We start from the raw sequence: 21,704 nt of genomic DNA, 5'->3' as shown, positions 1-21,704 counted from the left end.
TGGAGTTGAGAGGTATATGAGAGAGGGGGGAGTGAGTTGGGGGGAGGGCAGTCAAATGGTGGGTGACAGAGCGACATGGAGGCGTTTTATCTGCGGCCACCCTTTGCAGGATTAGGGCGTCGGGCTATAGATAGATAGATAGATAGATAGTATTAGTGGACTGGGTATTCAGCTGTTTCTTATACCAGCCAGGGTGGTAATTACTTCCACACACTGCAATGCCATTTGCCAAAACCAATAACAATGCCTCCCCAAGTACAGTGTGTGGCCAACAGGATCACTATGATGCACTGGAAGTGATCAGGGCACTACAATCAACATTCACTGTGCTAATCCCCCAGAATCCTAAGTCCACCTAAGAGGCAGAACCACCCAAACATATGTACTGCCTATTACAAATCAGATACATTAACATATATATAAATATAAATACAGGGATAAATACAATGACAAATGAAAAACACTATGAATGTGCTAAGGTATTAATCAGCTAGTAAGTACATTACCTTTTTTTATCTCTCTTATCTCAATTAGGGAGCTCCAGGAACTGATAACAAGATGATAAATACATAATGAAAGATATAAATAACTATTAAATGTGACTAGTTCCGTTCTTCCATTTTAACCCCACCTGTCCTGGGACAATCTTTATTTTATTTTTGCTCTCTCTCGACAGTTTTACTTTGCTTATGAGAAATGGCACAGAGCTGGAGGGGTTAAAATATAACATCTAATAACCTCCTTCACTAGCAGGGGCCTCTTCTAAGCTGTATTAAATCATCAGGAGAATGCAAAAATACATGAAAATAACCAGGTTCCCCCTTAACTGCTTTCACAAGAAGGTCTTTCTATAACTAAGTAAAATTAGCTGGAGGTTGCATGAATATGAGTATAAAGATAAATACACAATGCTAGATGAAATTAATGGATTAATTTGACTGGTTCCAAACTCAAAATAATCCTTTCAATGTGTAGTTTCCATTAACGCTGAGTAAAATATTTCACTAGTGGCAAGAATAAAGAAAAATAACTGCCCTCAGTGTGGCCAGTTCTGTTATTTCACTTCATCACTGAATCTTATTACTGTACTAGGTGGTTTCCTTAAAGTTATTAAATTATCAGGTATTCTCTCTCTCTCTCTCTCTCTCACACACACACACACACACACACACACACACACATTCTTCAAAACACTCAGGGACATTATTTTAAAAATGTTAAAAGTATAACAAATAAGTGTCAGTTAAGTGACGAGTTAAAGGTGATTGGTCAAAGGTCAGAGGTTAAAAGTCTATGACCCCACCCCTCCCTCTTTACCCCTTTCTCCTCAACCTTCTCCTTGCCTTTTGCCATTTATTTCCCTATTCATCATACTAACCCTTTTAAATCCATGACATTTTCTATTTTACTTTATTTATAAATTTTATTCAGCAAAGGGGAGACATGAGTCAAAGATGTTGGATATAGCCTTCATTAACCCTTTCACAACTTCACCATTTCAATCATATGACATTTTCTGTTATATTCCAGCTACCTCTAGACATATTAATTCATCTAGAGAGACACTTTTCAAATGAGAGGAGTTAGATATAGCACTAGTAGTTGCAACCCAGTGAACTGCAGGCTGAGGATGCCCAATTCCTGCAGTCCACCATCCTCCTTCTGGGGAATAAGGAAGAAGATGAGGGATGTTTGTACACCCAGGCAGCAGTGAAGCTCAGTTATATCAGTGCCATTACATTAAGGCACCTATCTCCTGCACCATAAGTTTGATACCTGTAAAGCTCTCATAAACAAAAACAAATAAAAAAAAGGAAAAGAAAAAATCCACAGGTTGAATAAAATCGTCTGGTGTGCATAGATTACTTTCATTAACAAAAACAAATAAAAAAGAAAAAAAAAATCCACAGGCTGAATTAAATTATCTGGTGTGCAAAGATTAACACAAAAAAGTACATCACCAAACTGAAGGGGGTTTTTGCTGCATCTGTTGTTGGGTATTATATTCCAGTGAACACCATACAATTTCCTACAGATGAGAGAAATCACAGGAAATAGAAAATAGATCTCATTAACTCTCTCTCTCTCTCTCTCTCTCTCCAGACAAAGGGATGAGAAGAGATGTAGCTTTGTACCGTAGTGTGATGCTGATGCTCTCTCTCTCTCTCTCTCTCTCTCTCTCTCTCTGTAATGAGGGAATGGGAGGCAGGGGAGATTGGAGGAAAGAGGAAGGGGAAAGAGAGGTAGGGGGAAGAATGAAGATACTATGAGAGAGAGAGAGAGAGAGAGAGAGAGAGAGAGAGAGAGAGAGAGAGAGAGAGAGAATATAAGGGAGAGAATGAGGAAGGTATGAGGGGCCAGACAGAGGTATGAGGCGGTGTAAGGGACAGAGGGTATAAGGGGGGAGGGGGGGGGAACGGCGCCAACCTTGGGGCTTCCCTAACAATGGCACCATTCTTATGCCCTGATGTGCTACCCCCCCTTCCCTCCCTCCCTCCCCCTCCCCCTCCTCTCACGTCACGATTCTCTCTCTCTCTCTCTCTCTCTCTCTCTAGTTCCTCGCCTCACGTCTTCCTGTTCTCTTATTCTCTTCCTTCCTCGATCCCTTCCTTCCGTCCAATCTCTTCATTTCCTTCTTCCACTCCTCTTCCTCTTCTTTATTTATTTCTTCTCTCCCTCTTCCTTCCCCCCTCCCTCCCTCTCGTCTCTCTCTCTCTCTCTCTCTCCATTCAGCCATAGCTAACGGGGTATAAAGAAGACGGTACTATCAGATATTACCTCCCTCACCCCCCCCCTCTCTCTCTCCCTCTCAATACATAAGCCTTCCTATGACTTTAGAAATAAATTACATACATACAGCGCCAACACATTTGATACAGAGTAAACTGAGGTAAAACAACTTCCTTCTAAAATAATATATACTGTACAAAAAATAAAGGTGATTAAAGACTGTGAATAAATTTTTTTTGTTTGCACCCGTTGGTCAAAATAATAAAATAAATAAAGGACTACATCAGGGTAAACATCTTCCTTTAAAAAAAATTTAAACTGCTTCCTTTAAAAAATATATGAACACAAAATAAAGCAGAATAAAGAATGTGATGAAGTGAGCGCCTGTCTGTCTGTGGCGGTAAAGATAAAGTTAATAAAAAACAGCAGATTAGTGTGATTTAGGATGTGCCTGTCTGTCTACCCTTTAGTTAGAAAGTAAATAATGGAGACAAAAGAATGTGATTGAGTGAGCGCCTGTCTGTCTCTGGCGGTAAGTTGAATAATAGTAAATAAAAAGATTAAATAATGCGACTATAGAGAAGTGTGGCTGTCTTTTTCCGTCCGTCCGTCTATCTTTCTGTCTGCCTTTCTTTGTCTGTCTGTCTATCTGCCTGTCTGTCTGTGGCGGTAGGTTGAATGATAGTAAATAAAAAGGGATTAAATAATCCGACTATAGAGAAGTATGTCTCGCTGTCCGTAAGTCAGTCTACCTTTCGGCCTGCCTTTCTTTTTCTGTCTATCTGTCTGCCTCTCTGTGTCTTTCTTTGTCTGCCTACCTGCCTGCCCGCCTGCCTGTCTGTCTGTCTCTGTCACCCTCGGAGTTCGCACCTAATCATCTGATATTCATTTCTTTTTCCTTTCAAACCGGTGACGTATTTTTTTCACCTTACTTTCAGGAGATTTTACTCTACTTCTGAGGGATCCCAATACTCCACTTACTTTAACTTGGCCTAAATTGCAATCTCTCTATTTTGAATACAGAGATGTAACGAGATTAACACTAGAACATGATGCTGGTCACGAAGAAGTGCTATTGTAGATTAACACTAGAATCTGATGACGGTCACGAAGAAGTGCTATAACAGATTACCGGTAGCACTAAAACGTGATGCTGGTCACGAAGTGCTATAAAAGATTAACACTGGAATATGATGCTGGTCACGAAGAAGTGCTAAAAGATTAATGGTAGAATATGATGCTGGTCACGAAGAAGTGCTAAAAGATTAATGGTAGAATATGATGCTGGTCACGAAGTGCTATAATGTCAAGCCGTAGTATTGTCATTCTACAACACAGCTACGTGACATTAGCTACAAAAGGACGAAAATCTGGGCCAAGTTAAGGTGAAGGAGGTGTAGTAGTGCAGGGGTTAATGAAGGCCACTGTGAGTCTCCCCTGAGCTTAAGAAAATCGTCTGGTGGCGCAGGAATAAGAAAATAGGTCGCCAAACTGCAGACGTAAAGGGAGATGCATCATTCACAGTTTCAGGATATAACACCATCATTAAGACGTTATTTATTATTATATTTTCTTACTCCAAACGACTTTATTTAGCTGAATAAAATCGTCAGAGCAGCAAGAATAAAATACCACGAATAAAACAGCAAGAACAAAATGGCACGAATGAAACAGCGCAAATAAAACAGCAAGAATAAAATACCACGAATAAAACAGCAAGAATCAGATAGCACGAATAAAATAATAAGACAGCAAGAATAAAATAACACGAATAAAACAGCAAGAATAAAACAGGAAGAAAAAGCTGGAAGAATAAAACAGCAAGAATAAAACTGGAACAATAAAACAGGAAGAATAAAACAAGAAGAAAAAACAGGAATTAAACAGGAATAAAACAGGAAGATAATAATAAGTATAAACAGATAAATCCCTGACTTCAAGGGTTTAAGTCCAAGGATTAACTGTGCAATGAGGCAAAGGCGGAAACACGTGGCAATTTTGTGGAAAGTATTTCGGAAATCACCACTACTACCACCACGATCATCACTACCACCACCATCACCATTATCATATCACCACCACCACATTTATATCGTTACCACCACCACCATCATATCACCACCACCATCACCACCACCACCAACATATCATCATTATCACCACCACCACCACCACCACCACCATCATATTACCACCACCACCACCACTACTATCAAAATCTCATCACTACCACCATTATCAACAGCAGCACCACCACCACAGTCACATCATCACCATCATCACCATCACCACCACCACCTGTTGCCTTAGTCCAAACCCCATTGTTCGAAATCTCTCTCCTGGGCAGAATAAAAATCGTCAGGCGGTAGTAATGACAAAACACACAGCACGTCAATCACACGACAAACACTAAGACACCACATACGCTGACATAAAGACAAGTGGTGGCAGGGACGGTGGGCGGGGGTCATGCATCGTTCTGGAGTGGGTTCGAGCGCCACTGACTGTCACACTCTATCACTGTTACCACCATACTACGCCTAACCACTGTCTACCACCACCATACTGCACCATATCAGTCTACTACCACGAGGCGTATCTTACTATCCGTATCTTGTACTTTATCTATCCTATCCTTCTACCACCTGTGCTATGTATCTATCCTCCTACACCATACCTTTATCTACTACCCCTATCTACTCTCACACCCTCTGTGCCTTGTACTGTATCTATCCTACCCTTCTCTTATCCCCTAATGACTTTATTCTTTACGAAAATCCTGGCGCTTATAGTCATCTCTCTCACCCAACGCAGGGAATACGTGGATATTACTACTACCACGCACCTCCTTAATACAAAACACATACCTGCGATCGAAAATGTTCTAAGCTTATTCATTTGTACTTTTTCACGCCTACAGAGGACGTAGAGGAGGGATAGGAGGGGGGTAAGGGAAGGGAGGAGCATTTACATACCGCTGTCTACTTCCACTATCTTCTGTTGCTGCGTCTGTCTTGTGTCTGTCCCCCCCCCCCACGGCTCCATGACAACCTCTTCAGCCCAGATATATACAAGAGGGTCCGTAAATAGAGCAATGGAAATTCAGCTGACCGTAGATAATGTAGGGATGGCTCAGTGTGCTGGTGTGGGCGTGGGAGTGACAGTGAGAGCAGCACACAAGAAATGTCCAGTCAAGTGGATTTAATCAATTATTCTTGCTCTCTGTGATTCCATCTAAAAGTAAAGTAAGAAGGTAAATAAAAAAATAAAAATAATCTATCTATCTATATACCCAGGCCGCTTCCCACAAAAAAAGGGAGGTAACAGAGACACGACGACACACTCCCAATAAAATAATAAAAAAAAATAATGTGTTCGAGCTAAAGGGGTTAATATCTTCAATTCGATGACGTAATTAGCTTATTTTGGTCTTGCTTCTTGTTAATTATATTTAACTTTGGACAGACATACAGCAGTGACGGGGTTGTGTGTGTGTGTGTGTGTGTGTGTGTGTGTGTGTGTGTGTGTGTGTGTAGGTATTTAGGTAGGTAGACACCCAGACACAGATACATACACAGGCAGGTAGATAGGGCGACAAACTGAAATAGGCAGATAGATAAACTGATATGGATATAATTTAGTTCAAAATGTCTATCCAATGCCGAATAAAATTTGGTGAGAGAGAGAGAGAGAGAGAGAGAGAGAGAGAGAGAGAGAGAGAGAGAGAGAGAGAGAGAGAGAGAGAGAAATAATTAAGATTTTTATTACTACTATTTAAGGATATGACCAGCCTTTCCGGGAGTTGGGGTGGGTGTGGAGGGATGGCAGCCTAATTACCCCATTATTTAAGGGGTAACTCTCCCTGTAATTATGACCGAACCGCTGGGCAAGGACGCTGCGTTTTGTGTGTGGCTTTTGTAATACTGTCTCCCTCACTCACTCGCTCCTTTGACGTCACTCTCTCTCTCTCTCTCATTCCTTAATTTCCCATTCCATTCACAAAATCTCTTCTCATCTCATCTCTCTCTCTCTCTCTCTCTCTCTCTCTCTCATTCCTTAATTTTCCATTCCATTCACAAAATCTCTTCTCATCTCATCTCATCTCTCTCTCTCTCTCTCTCTCTCTCTCTCTCTCTCTCTCTCTCTTATTCCTTAATTTCTCATTCCATTCACAAAATCTCATTCTCTCTCTCTCTCTCTCTCTCTCTCTCTCTCTCTCTCACACACACACACACACACACACACATTCCTAAATTTTCCATTCCATTCACAAAATCTCTCTCTCTCTCTCTCTTTCTCTCAGGTCACGTTCATAGAAACCCTTGTTTTATCCTTTATTTTCCCGTCCCTCTCTCCTTGTTTACACTATTTTTTGCTCCTCTGACTTGCTTTTATTCCCTCTCTCTCTCTCTCTCTCTCTCTCTCTCTCAGTAGATCATAAAGTACTACTGGTAGCGAAGTGGAAGGTTGCATCCGGGTTGCGAGAGAGAGAGAGAGAGAGAGAGAGAGAGAGAGAGAGAGAGAGAGAGAGAGAGAGAGAGAGAGACTGTGTACTTTTCAGATGAATTATGTAGGCTTATATATGCAGACATGAGCATGTGTTTATAAGCATGTATTCGGGGGTATGTATGTGTACTTGTGTTTACGTATGTATGTATGTATGTTTGTATGTATGTATATATGTGTGTATGTATGTGCATGTATATATACAGCCTATGTATGACTATGCCCGTATGTATGTATACCGGTATATGTATGCGTGTTTCATTCTCGTACTGAACCATTTTTGTGGTATTTGTGTGAATGTGTACGTATTTATGTACACCATGTAGGTCTATGTATGTATCTGAGGCAGTACACACACACACACACACACACACACACACACACACACACACACACACACACACACACACGTTATCAGGCCCTTCCATCTGTAGGGCTCCACCCCTGCGACATCTATCTGCCCTTCTGTCTATCTATCACACCCGCTTTATCGCTGTGGGTCAACAAACACGGATTAACACGTACACACTCACCCCCCATCTCTCTCTCTCTCTCTCTCTCTCTCTCTCTCTCACAATCACATTCCTCGCGACCTCCTTATACACACACACACGCACACACACCAACACGTCCACAAAAACAAAGGTACACACGTATCAACTTTACAGATAGAAAGATGTGGGAGGGTAAGATGCAGAAAGTAATGTGGAGAATGACGTGGAAAGAATGATTTAGGTGTGGAGTGAAAGATGTGGAAGAGGAAAGATGCTTGGGGATGAATGGAGAGAGAGAGAGAGAGAGAGAGAGAGAGAGAGAGAGAGAGAGAGAGAGAGAGAGAGAGAGAGAGAGAGAATACAAAGGAGTGCTAACATCAAGAGTTCTATTGTTCTCGAGGGCACATGTAACAGAGACCATAACTATGCCTTGGTGTTCTGCTTCAGGATAAAGATAGCAAGGCAGGAAGACCCCCCCGCCTCCAATCCCTAGAGCAAAGCAGGCAGGAAAAAGTGAGAAGAACCACCATGCAGTGTATAATGTTTAAGGCCGCTATAGGAAAGATATCAGGGTAGGTTTGTTTTGTTAGTCTAAGGTTAGGTTTTTGTTAGTATCAGGTCAGGTTAGTTTGTTTGGTTAATCTGTTAGTTTAGGTTAGATTAAGAAAATAAGGAAAAAAAGGAAATGATCACCATGAGAAAAAACAAACAATGCTTAATGGAAAAAAGTAAAAAATAAATAAAAGGAAATGTGCCATCCGGATGCTGTGGGGGTAATATATGAGTACTTTATCTACTATTTACTTCATCTATTCTTAAATGCCACTACCGGATCACAATCTACCACACTTCACAGCCTTCCACATGCTTATACTCTGACTGAAGATGAAATTATTTGATTCTGGAGTACTGTGGTGAGTTATTGTTGTGTGTGTGTGTGTGTGTGTGTGTGTGTGTGTGTGTGTGTGTGTGTGTGTGTGTGTGTGTGTGTGTGTGTGTGTGTGTGTGTAAGCAGTAGATACACTTTTTCCAAACGTGATAATATTAGTCTTTTAAAAATACTGGAAGCGCTCGGAGGAAGAGAGAGATAAGAGGAAGAAAGAAGATGGAGGGAGAGAGAGGGAGGGACAATGGTGGAGAAGCGAAAGGGATGGAGGAACAATACTGTGGTGGGGAGGGAGGGAGAGAGAGGGGGAGAGAGAGTGAGAGAGGGACAATGGTCGTCTTTGATAGTAAGGGAACAAGTTGGCTCTGTTGTGGCGCTGGCTCTCTCTCTCTCTCTCTCTCTCTCTCTCTCTCTCTCAGATCCATTTGTGTTATTCTCACTATATCATTACCTCTCCCTTCCTGCTTCCATCCATCCATCCATCTGCCTATCTATCTATCTGTCTGTCTATCTATCTATCTGTTTCATTATCTATTACTTCTGGATTTTAGGATCTTCACAGTTTAGTACTCATTCTGGACAAGGCCAAACCATTTTATACACCACAGAAGATCTCTCTCTCTCTCTCTCTCTCTCTCTCTTCCTTTCTCATACTTCATCACACTCTGGTTTAAAACATCCTCTCTCTCTCTCTCTCTCTCTCTCTCTCTCTCTCTCTCTCTCTCTCTCTCTCTCGGGGTTTTAAATCTTCCTTTCTCATAATCCATCACAATCTGGTTTAGAACGTCCATCCCCTCTGTCTGTCTGTCTGTCTGTCTCTCTCTCTCTCTCTCTCTCTCTCCCCTGAGCGATCCTTTCTGCACAATGCGGGACAAAGCGAGTGTAAATTGAATAAAAGTGGACGAAGGTGTTGGGTTTCACAGTGGCCCTTGTGTTCATTCAGGGGGAGCTAAGTGCTGGGGAGAGGGGAGGGGAGGGGTGAAAGAGGGGAGGGGAGAAGGAGGGGGAGGGGGAGAAGGAGGGGGGAGGGGTGAAAAGGGGAGGGTGAGGAGGGGATGAAAGAGGAGGGGTGAAAAAGGGAGGGGTGAAAGGGGGAAGGGGGAGGGGAGGAAAGACGAGGGGTGAGAAGGGGAGGGGGAGGGGTGAAAAGAGAAGGGGGAGAAGGAAGGAGGAGGGGGTGAAAAGGAAACTGGAATGGGGAAGGAAGAGGGGAAAGAGTGAGGAGGGGAAGAGGATGAGGGTAAAAGGAGGACAGGAGTAGACGAGGGTAGACGGAAAAGTGAATATGGCAATGGAAAAGAGGGGAGACTGATGAAAAAAAGGGAGGCATAGGTGAGAACGAGTAAGATGGGAGAAATGGAAGGAAAGAGAGAGAGAGAGAGAGAGAGAGAGAGAGAGAGAGAGAGAGAGAGAGAGAGAATACCGGTATGAATAAAACTCAATACATGACTAAAACGAAAATTTCACCAAGTCTATAGTACAGTACATTGCGCAAGTTACGTACACTATTTAATAATTTCGTTTATATTTTTCATTCTGTACAACATACGATACAAAACAAATTAATATACAATCAGTGACTCACCTACACAACATATTACGTAGTCAAGTGTCTTCCAAAAGCTGAACGAATACATAGCGGAAAAATCGAATTATCTGAAACACACACTAGAAGAGAAGGGGTTTTCATTTTCTTTCGCCAGTTGTAAATTTTCTTCAGACGGTATTGGGAAGGTACTTGGCTTCGTATGTCATGAAATTCCGATTCTCTCTCTCTCTCTCTCTTGTATATTTCACAGCGCTTTAGACCAATCGATGGGACATAAGTACTCGTATATGAGATTTGTAATTTATGTGCAATGCAATGAATATCTGTAGCCTACAAATATTTTTTAAAATAAATTTTAGGCCAGTAACTTTGAAGAAATCTTTAAAAAATGATTCATATACCGTACATATCAACGATGACTGAATTTTCTAACATATTATTTTTCGTATAAATCGCTACGTCAGTGAACCCTGATTAAATCCCCTTATCAGCTTCCCATCTAATCACATTGAGTTGTTGTATAACGTTTCCTCCTCTACACATTTCACACGTCCACATCACCTCAGTATATTCCACTTACCCCTGTCAGTGTAATGATGTCTATTTAGTTTTCACACCTCCAAAATATTTTAATCAATTCAGGAACCATCATTTGAAATAAAAGTATTTAGAACTAGAAGGCGTCCAGACGGCACATACTTCCGCCAATATCATTGCCATTAAAAAGGATCCGGATCTGAATCTGCCCCCAAATTTAATCAATTCTTTCTTGGTCCATGGCCCACCTTTCCACAAAATTTCATTGAAATTTACTAACAACTTTTGGAGATATTGTGTGGGATACTCCGGATCCGGATCCAGATCCGGCCCAAAATTTAATCATTTAATCCTTGGCCTATGGCTCACCCTTCCACAAAATTTCATCAAAATCCGATCATAACTTTTTGAGTAATTCTGTTAGACAAATAAATAAACCAATGCGGGGTAAAACAACCTCTTTGGCGGAGGTAATATTCTCTCTCTCTCTCTCTCTCTCTCTCTAAGTAATTTCACACCACCTTAATCTGCTGATACATAAACAACAATAATCACAACCAGCGATACAAAACCAATATACTTCGATCATAAATAAATTAATACTCACAACTCCCTAACTTACAAGACAATCCATCAACATTCACAAACCATCATTAACCCCTTCAGTACGATGATTTTTTTTTTACCAGTTATTTTTTATTTACCTTACGACAGACCCAATAGTAGCGAAGGGGTGAATGGAACTGGAAGAGAGAGAGAGAGCGAGAGAGAGAGAGAGAATTATGACATACAGATACTTATAAGCATACAGGCCTACAGATATCTATCGGGGTGGACTGATAGATAGAGATTAAACACACAGTTTTCTGACAGTATGACAACTATATGGGAGTATGAAGAGTATGAGTGGTGTATGAGGAGGTATGAGTGAGGTAAGAAGGGGGATGAGTGGAGGATGAGGGGGGATGAGTGGCGGATGAGTGGGATATGAGGGGTATGAGATATGAAATAGAAGGAGGTATGAGGGGGATGAGTAGGGATGGAAGAGTGGGTGGATAGGGGGATGTGGGGGGAGGATAGTGGGTGTGGGGGGAGGATGGTGGATGTGGGGGGAGGGTAGGGGGGTGTGGGGGTGAGGGTAGGGGGGATAGAGACCGGACACAGGCACTACCGTCCATCACAAGTGCCTCAAGAATGGAAACAATGGTACCTCTTGACCACCACCACTACCACATTTACCACACAACCACACACACTACCACCATTACCACACAACCACACATACTACCACCACACTACTACACTTACCATCACACTACCACACACACCATCACACCACCACACATACTACCATACCATCACATACCACCACTACCACACTTTCTACCCCACATTTCACCACTACCACATTTATTACCACACTACCAAACTTACAATCACACCACCACACATAACACCACACTACCATACTTAACACCACATTACCACACTACCACACACACCACCACTACCCCTAGTAATATGGGCCTAAAAAAAAAAAAATGAACGTGACAGTACTGTTTGCTTCTCAGTCGCACCCTAAAACATCACCACACCCCAATCCCACCACAACACCACATCACAACCCAACCACACCACCACATCACAATCCTACCACACCTCCACATCCAGCATTGACTCTACAACACTCCCACATCACAATCCCACCACACACCACATCACAACCCAACCACACCACCACATCACAATCCTACCACACCTCACATCCAGCAGTGACTCTACCACACTACCACATCATAATCCTAGCACACCACACACCACCACATCACCATCCAACCACACTACATCCACCGGAGACAACCACACCACAATCCCAACCACACCACCACATCACAATCTAACCACAACCCAAGTGCAATACAAGGGAAGCGGTGTTCTTTGTTCAGGCCATTACGTCTCCTCTCTTACTCACCCTCTCTCTCTCTCTCTCTCAGTTTCCACACCCTCTTTCTCACCTTACTTCTCACCCACCTCCTCTCCCCTTAACCTTCTCACCGTCATCTTAGCTCTCTCCCACGCTCATCCCCTTTTTATATCTCCAAATCCCTCACCCTTTTATATCTCCCCATCCTCTCCCTCACCCTCACTCTTTTAAGTCTCCCCATCCTCTCCCCCACCCTCAACCCTTTGTTTCAACCTTCTCACTTTCCCCCACTTCACTTTTTCACCCGCCCCACTCTCTTCCCACCCCTCCCCACTCTCCCTCACCCTCAATTTTTCACCCTCCCTCACTCTCACCCTTTTTCACCCTCCCTATCCTCAACCCTCTGTTTCAACCTCCCACTCTCTCCCCCAACCCTCACCCACTTTCACCCTCTCCCCCACCCTATTCCAGTACACCCGCACCGTGACACCTTCCACCCTCTCTTGTGTGAGTCTGGGGGCAGTTCAAATTCTTCCATGACCCTCAGTTATAAGTTTCTACACGAATACCAACTACTTCAGTTTTTTCACCGCAACTTGACCCAGATTTTCGTCCTTTTGTAGCTTATTTCACGTAGCCCAGTAGCAGAATAATACGATGCTATGGCTCTATATCTTTTCCTACTTCTTTGTGACTAGCATCATATTAGCGTTAATCTCTTTTGCAGCTCAATAATGAAGAGTGAGAGAGGGTAACTTCAGGTCAGGTTAGAGTACAGTGGACACAACAGATGTCTTTTTTTGGTGTTCGTCGCAATGTTATTCATACTAGGAGTAAATTACTTAACTAAATAGGTGGGCGAATACACACACACACACACACACACACACACACACCATACTCGAATGTCAGTCAACTCTAAATATGCAAAAACCAGTGTCAGCCTTTTTCCTTAAGTATCTGCCTTTTTTGTTTATGTGTAGTTGTCTGATTCACAGGTCAAGTAAATATATAAAGCTCATTCAAACGCTTGTACTGGCTGGCGATCTTTTATTCATTTGCTGATTTTTTATTTTTTACCACAGAGCATCGACCGAAGTTGGTATTAAGGAGGTTAGTTATCATGGGGCATGGGTATGTGTCTGCAGAACTCTGTGTATGCGTAGATCTCTGTATGTATCTATGTATGTGCATGTGTATGCAACTGACGCATTTCCTGCGTGCAGGTGTACTGTATGTGTAACCGTTTGCAAGTGCACATCTGCTTGCATATATATGCATGTGTTTGCATACAAGCTTGTATGTTTGCATATATATATATATGAGAGAGAGAGCGTGTGGACGTGTGGAGCAGCTAGGTATGTGTGGGGACGTGAAGTGGTGTGGTGGTGGGGGCATGTAGTGTGCTTAGCAACGCAAACAAAACTCCACCACCACATTTACCACTATCACCACCACAATTCACCACCATCACCATCACCACCATCATAATCATAACCAAGCCCGCTATCTTCAGCAACACCACCATCATCATCAAAAATACCATCACCGTAATATAATTTTCACCAAAGGATGGAGAGAGATAAGGTCGAGAGATCAAGAAAAAACCTGATAAAAGGAAAAATCATCGTTAGTACAGAATGTAATAACACATTACAAGAGGAAAAACAATATTCCTTTGAATGATTAGCACTGGCCTTCACATATATAAAAAAAACCTCTCCCTCTCTCACTAACCAATTAAAATATGATGCTAGCTATGAAGACGTGGTTTTGAAAGGATGTAGCGCCTCTAGCATTTTCTTTTGCCACTGAGCTTCGTGAAACATGCTGCAAGAGGTCGAAAACCTAAGCCAAATTAAGGTGAAAGGACTACAGCATTCTCAATTCCCTACATACTGTACATATGCTAATCTAATATGCTAAACACGCACATCTCACCTCTTCACTCATGCACATTTCACCTCAAGATGTATTTTTATTATTGCTATACTACAACTACAACTACTACTACTACTATTACTATTATTATTATTACCGTATTATTATTATTATTATTATTATTATTTGGGGTAGCATTCTTAAACGCCTCCTGTAACCTAAAATATGATGACACTTAAAATATCTCACCTCATCACTAAGCGCATATTTCCCCTTGAGTATTTTCTTGTAGAGGCGTATCCGGTCCGCGTCGAAGAAGGGAAAATCGCCCCTAAGCAAGATGTACGTAATGACGCCCACCGCCCAGATGTCCACGGCGTTTGTGTACAGTTGGCGAGCCACCATCTCAGGCGCGATGTACTCCGGTGTTCCGCAGATGGTGCTCATGTACACATCGTCGGCTGACCTGCGAAAGTGTACAGTACATGGAAATTAATTACAGGTATTTTATTTAACCCTCTGAACTCGGGAGACGTCCCTGATATACCCTTTTGACTCTAACCTGCTCTAATCTGTCACCTCTCCATCCTGAATGCTGAGTTGTAACAATGGATTAACCTATGATGGTGATAATGATGAAGTGTTACGGAGAGGTGGCACAGCTGACGTACTGTATTTTCCTGCCACTGGGCTACGTGAAATACGTTGCAAAAGGGTGATAATCTGAGCCAAGTTAGAGTAAAAAGTATAGTTGTGTGGAACATTTTATCGACATATCAAGTAGCTACCTGATATAGTTTTAAGCCTTTTCTTCCTTTGCTTGCTACCTACTGTACATTCTCTCTCTCTCTCTCTCTCTCTCTCTCTCTCTCTCTCTCTCAGGGAAGACTTCTCATACTGACTGGATTAAGACCCCCTTCCAGTATCAACACTATTATTTGTTACGAAGAATTTAGCACCAGTAGCGTCTAAATTGTTTGGAATCCTGATGGCTTAGCTGTCATCGTGCTTGCCTCCTACTCCGTGGTTCAAATTCCGCCGTGGAAGTCATTTAAACCACGTGCTGGATTTCTGTTTATCATACATCACTCACTAGCCACCTGCTTCGTCAACAGATAAGACACTAAGGTGATAATCTTTGAAGAAAACTTATACATGTGTTATCAGTAGAGGCTTCGCGGGATGCCAGGTTACCAAGCAAAGGAGGTGATAGTGAGGACAGAAAGTGATGGAGATAATTTTTTGTGGCGAGATAATGAAGAGAGGCAGAGACTGATTGTGGGGAGAATGGGAACATTCTGTGACGGAGAAATGACTGAAATAATTCGACTGGGGTACATAATGAAGAGATAATAAGGCCATGGATAAAATTCCGTTGTGAGTTAGCGATGGACAGTAACTTGATTGGTGAGTTCGATGGCTGGGAAAAAGAAAGATTTCTGTGAAGGTGAGGGGTGAGAGGAAGAATTCGAAGGGAAAAATGAGACTGAATTAGGTTAAAAAGAAAGTGGCACTCAGGACAGTGAATGAATGCGATAAAATTCCGTGGTAGCGCAAGTGAATGAGTTACTGAAAGAATATTATGATGGGGAAAATGAGAAAATTATGTGAAGGAGAAATGAGAGAGAAATAATTTGAGGGTGGTAAATGAGACGGAATTTTATGATGAAAGGGATAACAGTGAGTCCAGACTGAATGCGATAAAATTCCGTGGTGAGAAAATGAAAGATGAGAAAGTGAATGACGGTTACTAAGCCAATTCTACGGAAAGGAACGAGAAACAATATCGTGATGGGGAGAGTTAGTTGTCATATTTATCCTCTAATCCGTACACCTGGCCATCAACAGAGCTGAGAGGGGTTTGTAATGTCAAAGAGAGAGAGAGAGAGAGAGAGGATACAGCATCCATATCAATGAAAGTGTTAATCTCTTCAGTTCGATTGTGTTTTATATTTTATTCTTGCTGCCTTCTGAATATTTTATTCAGCTTGGGAGAGACTGCAGCCTCAGATTCATTACAACCACTATATACAAATTCTTCTACATACCCAGCAGCTTAGTCATTAAGGGCTGGCTAATGTATCGGTACGGTATATATATATCGCTGCTATTATACGAAGCAATACGAAGTTTGTCTCCAACTTCTCACACAGATGTGGCAACGTCACGATACGGCAAAAAAAAGAAATGCCGCATCATGCCTCTGCATCTTGATTTAAAGGTTAGGGTGATACGGCAATGAGAAAGAGTTGGATCTTTCCCATGTATCCTGACTTAAACTCTAGAGTGGCATACTGAGGGTAGTCGACTTAAGTGGATAGTGTGAGTGGAGTATCAAGGTAGTAACGTCAAGTGGACTACTCTTGTGACCTTGTTTGATGGTCCTTAAGTGTGCACCTCCTATGGCATTTACACTCACCACCATTGCATCACATCGGCTATTTCCTTTCTCTAGTACCGGTACCGGTAGGTGTTAGTGGTCGTATTATTAGGCCTACCGGTACATAAATAAACTGCAAGATAATATTCGCTGTAAACTGGGATTTAGCAATGCACCGGTAATCGAAATAAAACATCCACTGAAAAGAGCTAGCTAGGACGATACCTTAAGTTGGTTATTATTTATGCAGAAAAATGGAAGCAAAGAATGAAATCTGAAAACTGTCCCTTCCATGAAAGAAAAAATATCGAAGAATCCATTCACTACGAAATGTTAGGCACACCACGTCAGAAAGACTGGAGGTTGAAGGCAAAGGAAAAGACTGATAGACGAAAAGATGCTTCAGAGTTAACTGTGTACGAGCCAGACATAATGAAAGTGTCAGCGAAGCAAGTAGCCTAATGCCACTGGAACGCTGAAAGAAGAATCTCTGTCTGTCTGTCTCTGTCTCTGTCTCTCTCTCTTACTCTGACCAACACGATCCGACGGTCTGGGTCATATACGTCTAATTCCGACCTGAGTGGCGAGCCTAATCAAAGTAGTTTACATGAAGGCCTAAATATATGGGTCATTTCGAACAACACGGCTTGACAGAGAGATAGGTGACTACGTGGAATGATAAGTACTGCGTTCCCGATATCCTAAATAGTTTACTAGAGAATGGTGTCCATTGTGACAGAGAAGACTGAAGCATCTCTCCCACGCGGCGAGGAGAGAGAGAGAGAGACGGATGGGAGTCAGTGAGTTGATGTGCAGAGGCCTTTACTTCCATCCTATTTATTGATGCCTTACCGATATATGACTGGTCACTCCAGTAAAGCAATCCCCTTCCCCCCCCCACACACACAAAATATCTATTACTTACTCCACACAGGTAGGGTTAAAGGTAGCGCAGACAGGCCTACCGTACAACTATATAAACGCACCCATCTTGGACGCACGTTCCAAGAAAATTAACAAATCTACTCTGATCCCGGGACTGTACGGGAACGCGAGCTTTTTCTTAGGAGGGAGTAGGGTAAGTTTCAGTTAAGGGCCTCTGGGAGCCCAGTACCGAGAGAGGAATGGGAGAGGATGGGGGATGGGAGAGGAATGGAGGGATGGGGGACGGGAGAGGGATGGGGGACGGGAGAGGGATGGGGGACGGGAGAGGGACGGGGGATGGGAGAGGGATAGGGGGATTAGAGGGAGGTATGAGGATTATGTGGGTCGTTTCTCGCATGCAACTACTACTACTAATCCCTTTAGTCTAAGGAATCCTATTTCCCTTTTACTCAAGCTACCCCCAGATCATCTTAGTAAAGTTTGGAATTATTTCTAATTGTGAGGGAGTTAATGAAGGCTATCTAATTCCTCCAGTTTAAAAAGTCTCCCCTGAGCTACATAAAATCACATAGCCTACATGTAGCAAAAGCTACAAGTATATATATGAATCGGTGAACAACTACACTTTCAGATTAGAACTTAAACTTGACCAATATGTAACAATGTACTACGGTAGATACTACGAACACTAGAACCGAAAGGAAAAACAGAACTTGCTTTTTAGGCTACCTGGTGTCGCTATGGTGCACAGTAGCTACTTGAATCTACGTGTGATCTTTACCTCCGTCATATTTCAGATAATGAATACTAATCATAATGATAATCACCACCGCCACCACCACCATTATCATACCACCACCACCATTATCATCTCGGTGTACTGCTACTACTACTCCTACTGATAATAATACACGTGCAAAGCGAACAGCGGGCTAAATCCCTTTCTTAGGCTAAATGCCCCTGTGTTATGACAAGTAAGAAAATGCAAGGTTCAGGGTAAATTCGGCTTATCCTTTGACTTACTAGACGGAACACTACCTAAGTTATATCCTTGAAGCCCAGTAACACACACACACACACACACACACACACACACACCTGATTTCCAGGGAGCTCATCACTATGCTACTCTTCACCCCTAATAGGACGATGCACAATTACCAACGTGGTAAGTGTCGGAAACATTTCATACGTTATATTTCGCTGGTAAATAAACAGAAGGATGAAGTGAAGGGGATAACCCTTTCACTGTTCTTAACCCACTCAGCTTTCACCAGACGATTTTCTTTACAGTTCTCTCTCTCTCTCTCTCTCTCTCTTTAACAGAGGATCATAATTTGGCATAGAATACTGGGGCATGCCGAATGAAGGACGGTGGTTGACCTACGGCATCCGATTACACGCTGCCAAAGCCCTCGCTCCTCTGATATAGGCCAATTAGCTACCACAAGAAACTTTATTACTTCTACCACGGATCGGTATGTCTGGTTAATAAGATGTACGAAACTATTTAAAATGGTCTAGCAACCTGTTGCTGTTATTATTATTATTATTACCGGTATTATTATTATTATTATTACTATTATCATCATCATTATTATTTAGCCTACTCACTGTCAGGCGCGACCATCCTGAATGTGTGCCTTCCCTCAGACTATTCTGTTAGCCTAATATCCGGTGTCTAAGGCATTGGAAGCAAGTGTCTTACTCTATACTTCCAATAACCGAGCTTATGGATATCATGAGTTCTCTGAGGTCCCTAAATAATGATCAGTGTCATAAACCAATCTGAAAGGGGTTATGCCAAGTTTCCAAATCCCACACCTTTCTGACAATCTAAGCATCATTCCTTCATACATCTTCCTCCTTTACACACCCTTGCTTTATCAAAAACTATTCTGTTTCAAGCACATAGTTCAGATTATAGACTACTAAGTTTCTGGTGGGCACTTTTCATTTGTTTTCCACCCTACAGCACTTAAATTCTCTGTGTAATCTCGTTTCAAACTCCCTTTACAAACTGGATCTACGATATTTATCTACTGCGAATTATCTGCCGCGTCTACTTACAAAACAATACCTCTCATGTATAGGCTTTTTTTTTGGGGGAGGGGGGGTTGAAGTCGAAATATGAAAACAAAAATCCTTTACAAAATGTGGCACCATATATAATTCATGAGTCGCTTCGATTACCTGTCATTGAAGGAGTCGCACCCGAATTCTAGTGCCTTTGGTCTCCCCTACCATCACTTATTTTACTATTACCTAATACATTCCAAAAACAGGGTACTTGCAACTTTTTTTTTTTTTTAATGTCTGGAGATAGAATAATGAGAATATTTTCGAAGTGTATGTTTAAACGCGACCAGATGTGTATTTTTTGCCATACCACAAGTAACGTTCACATTAATGCACCAAGGGCAATGGCATCACTTTTCAGCTTGCACCGTCACTGCTTGGGGAGTGGTGACATCATTATGCAATTACAACCAATCAGCGTTGGGGACACTGTACTTTTATCTTCAGCGTTGGGGACACTGTATTTTTTCATTGCCTATTATAAAATTTTTCTTCTGTTTACTGAACCCAGAAGGAACTAGTCTTTCGATTTCACGTCATCGCGGGGACTGGAAAACAACCTAACCTATTCCTTCAGTTCGCGATTTTTTGTATTTCTTTATTCATTATTTCTTCCCCCATATTCGCACATCATCTACCTTCATGCATCCATTCCTTACTCTATCATACTTACGTTCTAGTATGAGCCAGACCAAAATCCGTGATCATGAGCCTGGAATCCGTACCAGGGTGATAGTACAGCAAATTATCCGGCTTGAGGTCCCTGTGAGTGATGCCCAGTTTATGGAGGTACTTGACTCCTTCCAGCACCATTTTTAACACCTTCACCGCCTCCTTTTCTGAAAACGGTCCGCGGCTCAGAATCTTTTCAAACAGGTCTCCTCCCGTGGCTAGTTCCATGACCATGTATATTTTGTCCACACTCTCAAACACCTCGATTAACTGAACGATAAACGGACACTTCACTCTTCTCAAAATGGCAAGTTCCGCTTCGAATGCCTCGCGACCTTCCTTGGACTCGATGATTTTAATAGCATAAGGTTGCTTGGTTTGCCTGTTTTCCACTCTAACCACCTTGCTAAAAGTTCCCGTGCCTATCAGCGCCTTCACATCGTATTTGGCCGTAATCCTGGGGTCGTACTTGGTCTTAAACTTGTTATTCTTGTTGATTTGTCGGTCTAATTTGATTTTTTCGGCCAGGTTCGTTGCGTCATCGAGTCTGAGTTCACATTTCACCTCCTTCTCCCCCCCTTTCTCGCTAAACACATCCTCAATATGGCACACTGTCTTAATGTCACTGCTGGATACATTTTCTATTATTTTTTTGCTCTCTATACAACCCATGACGGCCACTTGGAGCGCCACATAGTGTAATAATTGGGGAAACTTGACGAATGCAAGAAGAGAAGCCGTGCGCCACTACCCACCCCGCCTGTCGCCACACTACTACTACTGACAGTCTGACAGACAGTGTTGCCAAGGCAGCGGGTAGTGTTTGCGCCCAATCCTTCCCGAAATAACGCCCCAAAAGCGCCCAAACCGTCACTTGTCACAGTGCAAGAATGATTTACTGTAGTTTTCTTACACTGTTAATTATTGCGATTTAAACCTGCCTTTGAACTTCTGAGTGCAGAACCCTTAATCAACACAGCCTTCCATTCTACAGTCTTGGGGAATTCCAGAAATTTAGGTTGCCAATGCAGTGCTAATTAATGTCCATCACTGATGGGCAATAGGCCTACATTCAGTAACACGATCATAATGACCACCCTGTACCTCCCCAGCATCTATCCTATTCATTGACAAATTAGAGAAACACCTCACCCTCCTTACCCTACCTGCTCCCCAACCAC

The 21,704-nt window shown here is 42.3% G+C and overlaps 1 protein-coding gene across 1 annotated transcript in view; it reads right to left on the bottom strand.

Moving 5' to 3' along the window:
- The window catches only part of LOC145410392 (serine/threonine-protein kinase H1 homolog), a 31,324-nt gene extending 10,129 nt beyond the window's left edge, over positions 1-21,195 (bottom strand). The window contains exons 1-2 of the mRNA XM_080280544.1: positions 20,525-21,195; positions 14,757-14,973 (exon numbers count right to left, since the gene is read on the bottom strand). Of these exons, the coding sequence (XP_080136670.1) occupies positions 14,757-14,973; positions 20,525-21,195 (888 nt within the window). The remainder of the gene's footprint in view (positions 1-14,756; positions 14,974-20,524) is intronic.
- Positions 21,196-21,704: the final 509 nt, after the last annotated feature.

This window comes from Coenobita brevimanus, chromosome 85 (assembly GCF_032717465.1).
Source record: "Coenobita brevimanus isolate Jiangsu-jjx chromosome 85, ASM3271746v2, whole genome shotgun sequence".
Taxonomy (NCBI): domain Eukaryota; kingdom Metazoa; phylum Arthropoda; class Malacostraca; order Decapoda; family Coenobitidae; genus Coenobita; species Coenobita brevimanus.
The sequence above is the reverse complement of the archived record's forward strand: the minus strand, read 5'-3'. Positions and strand labels throughout refer to the sequence as shown.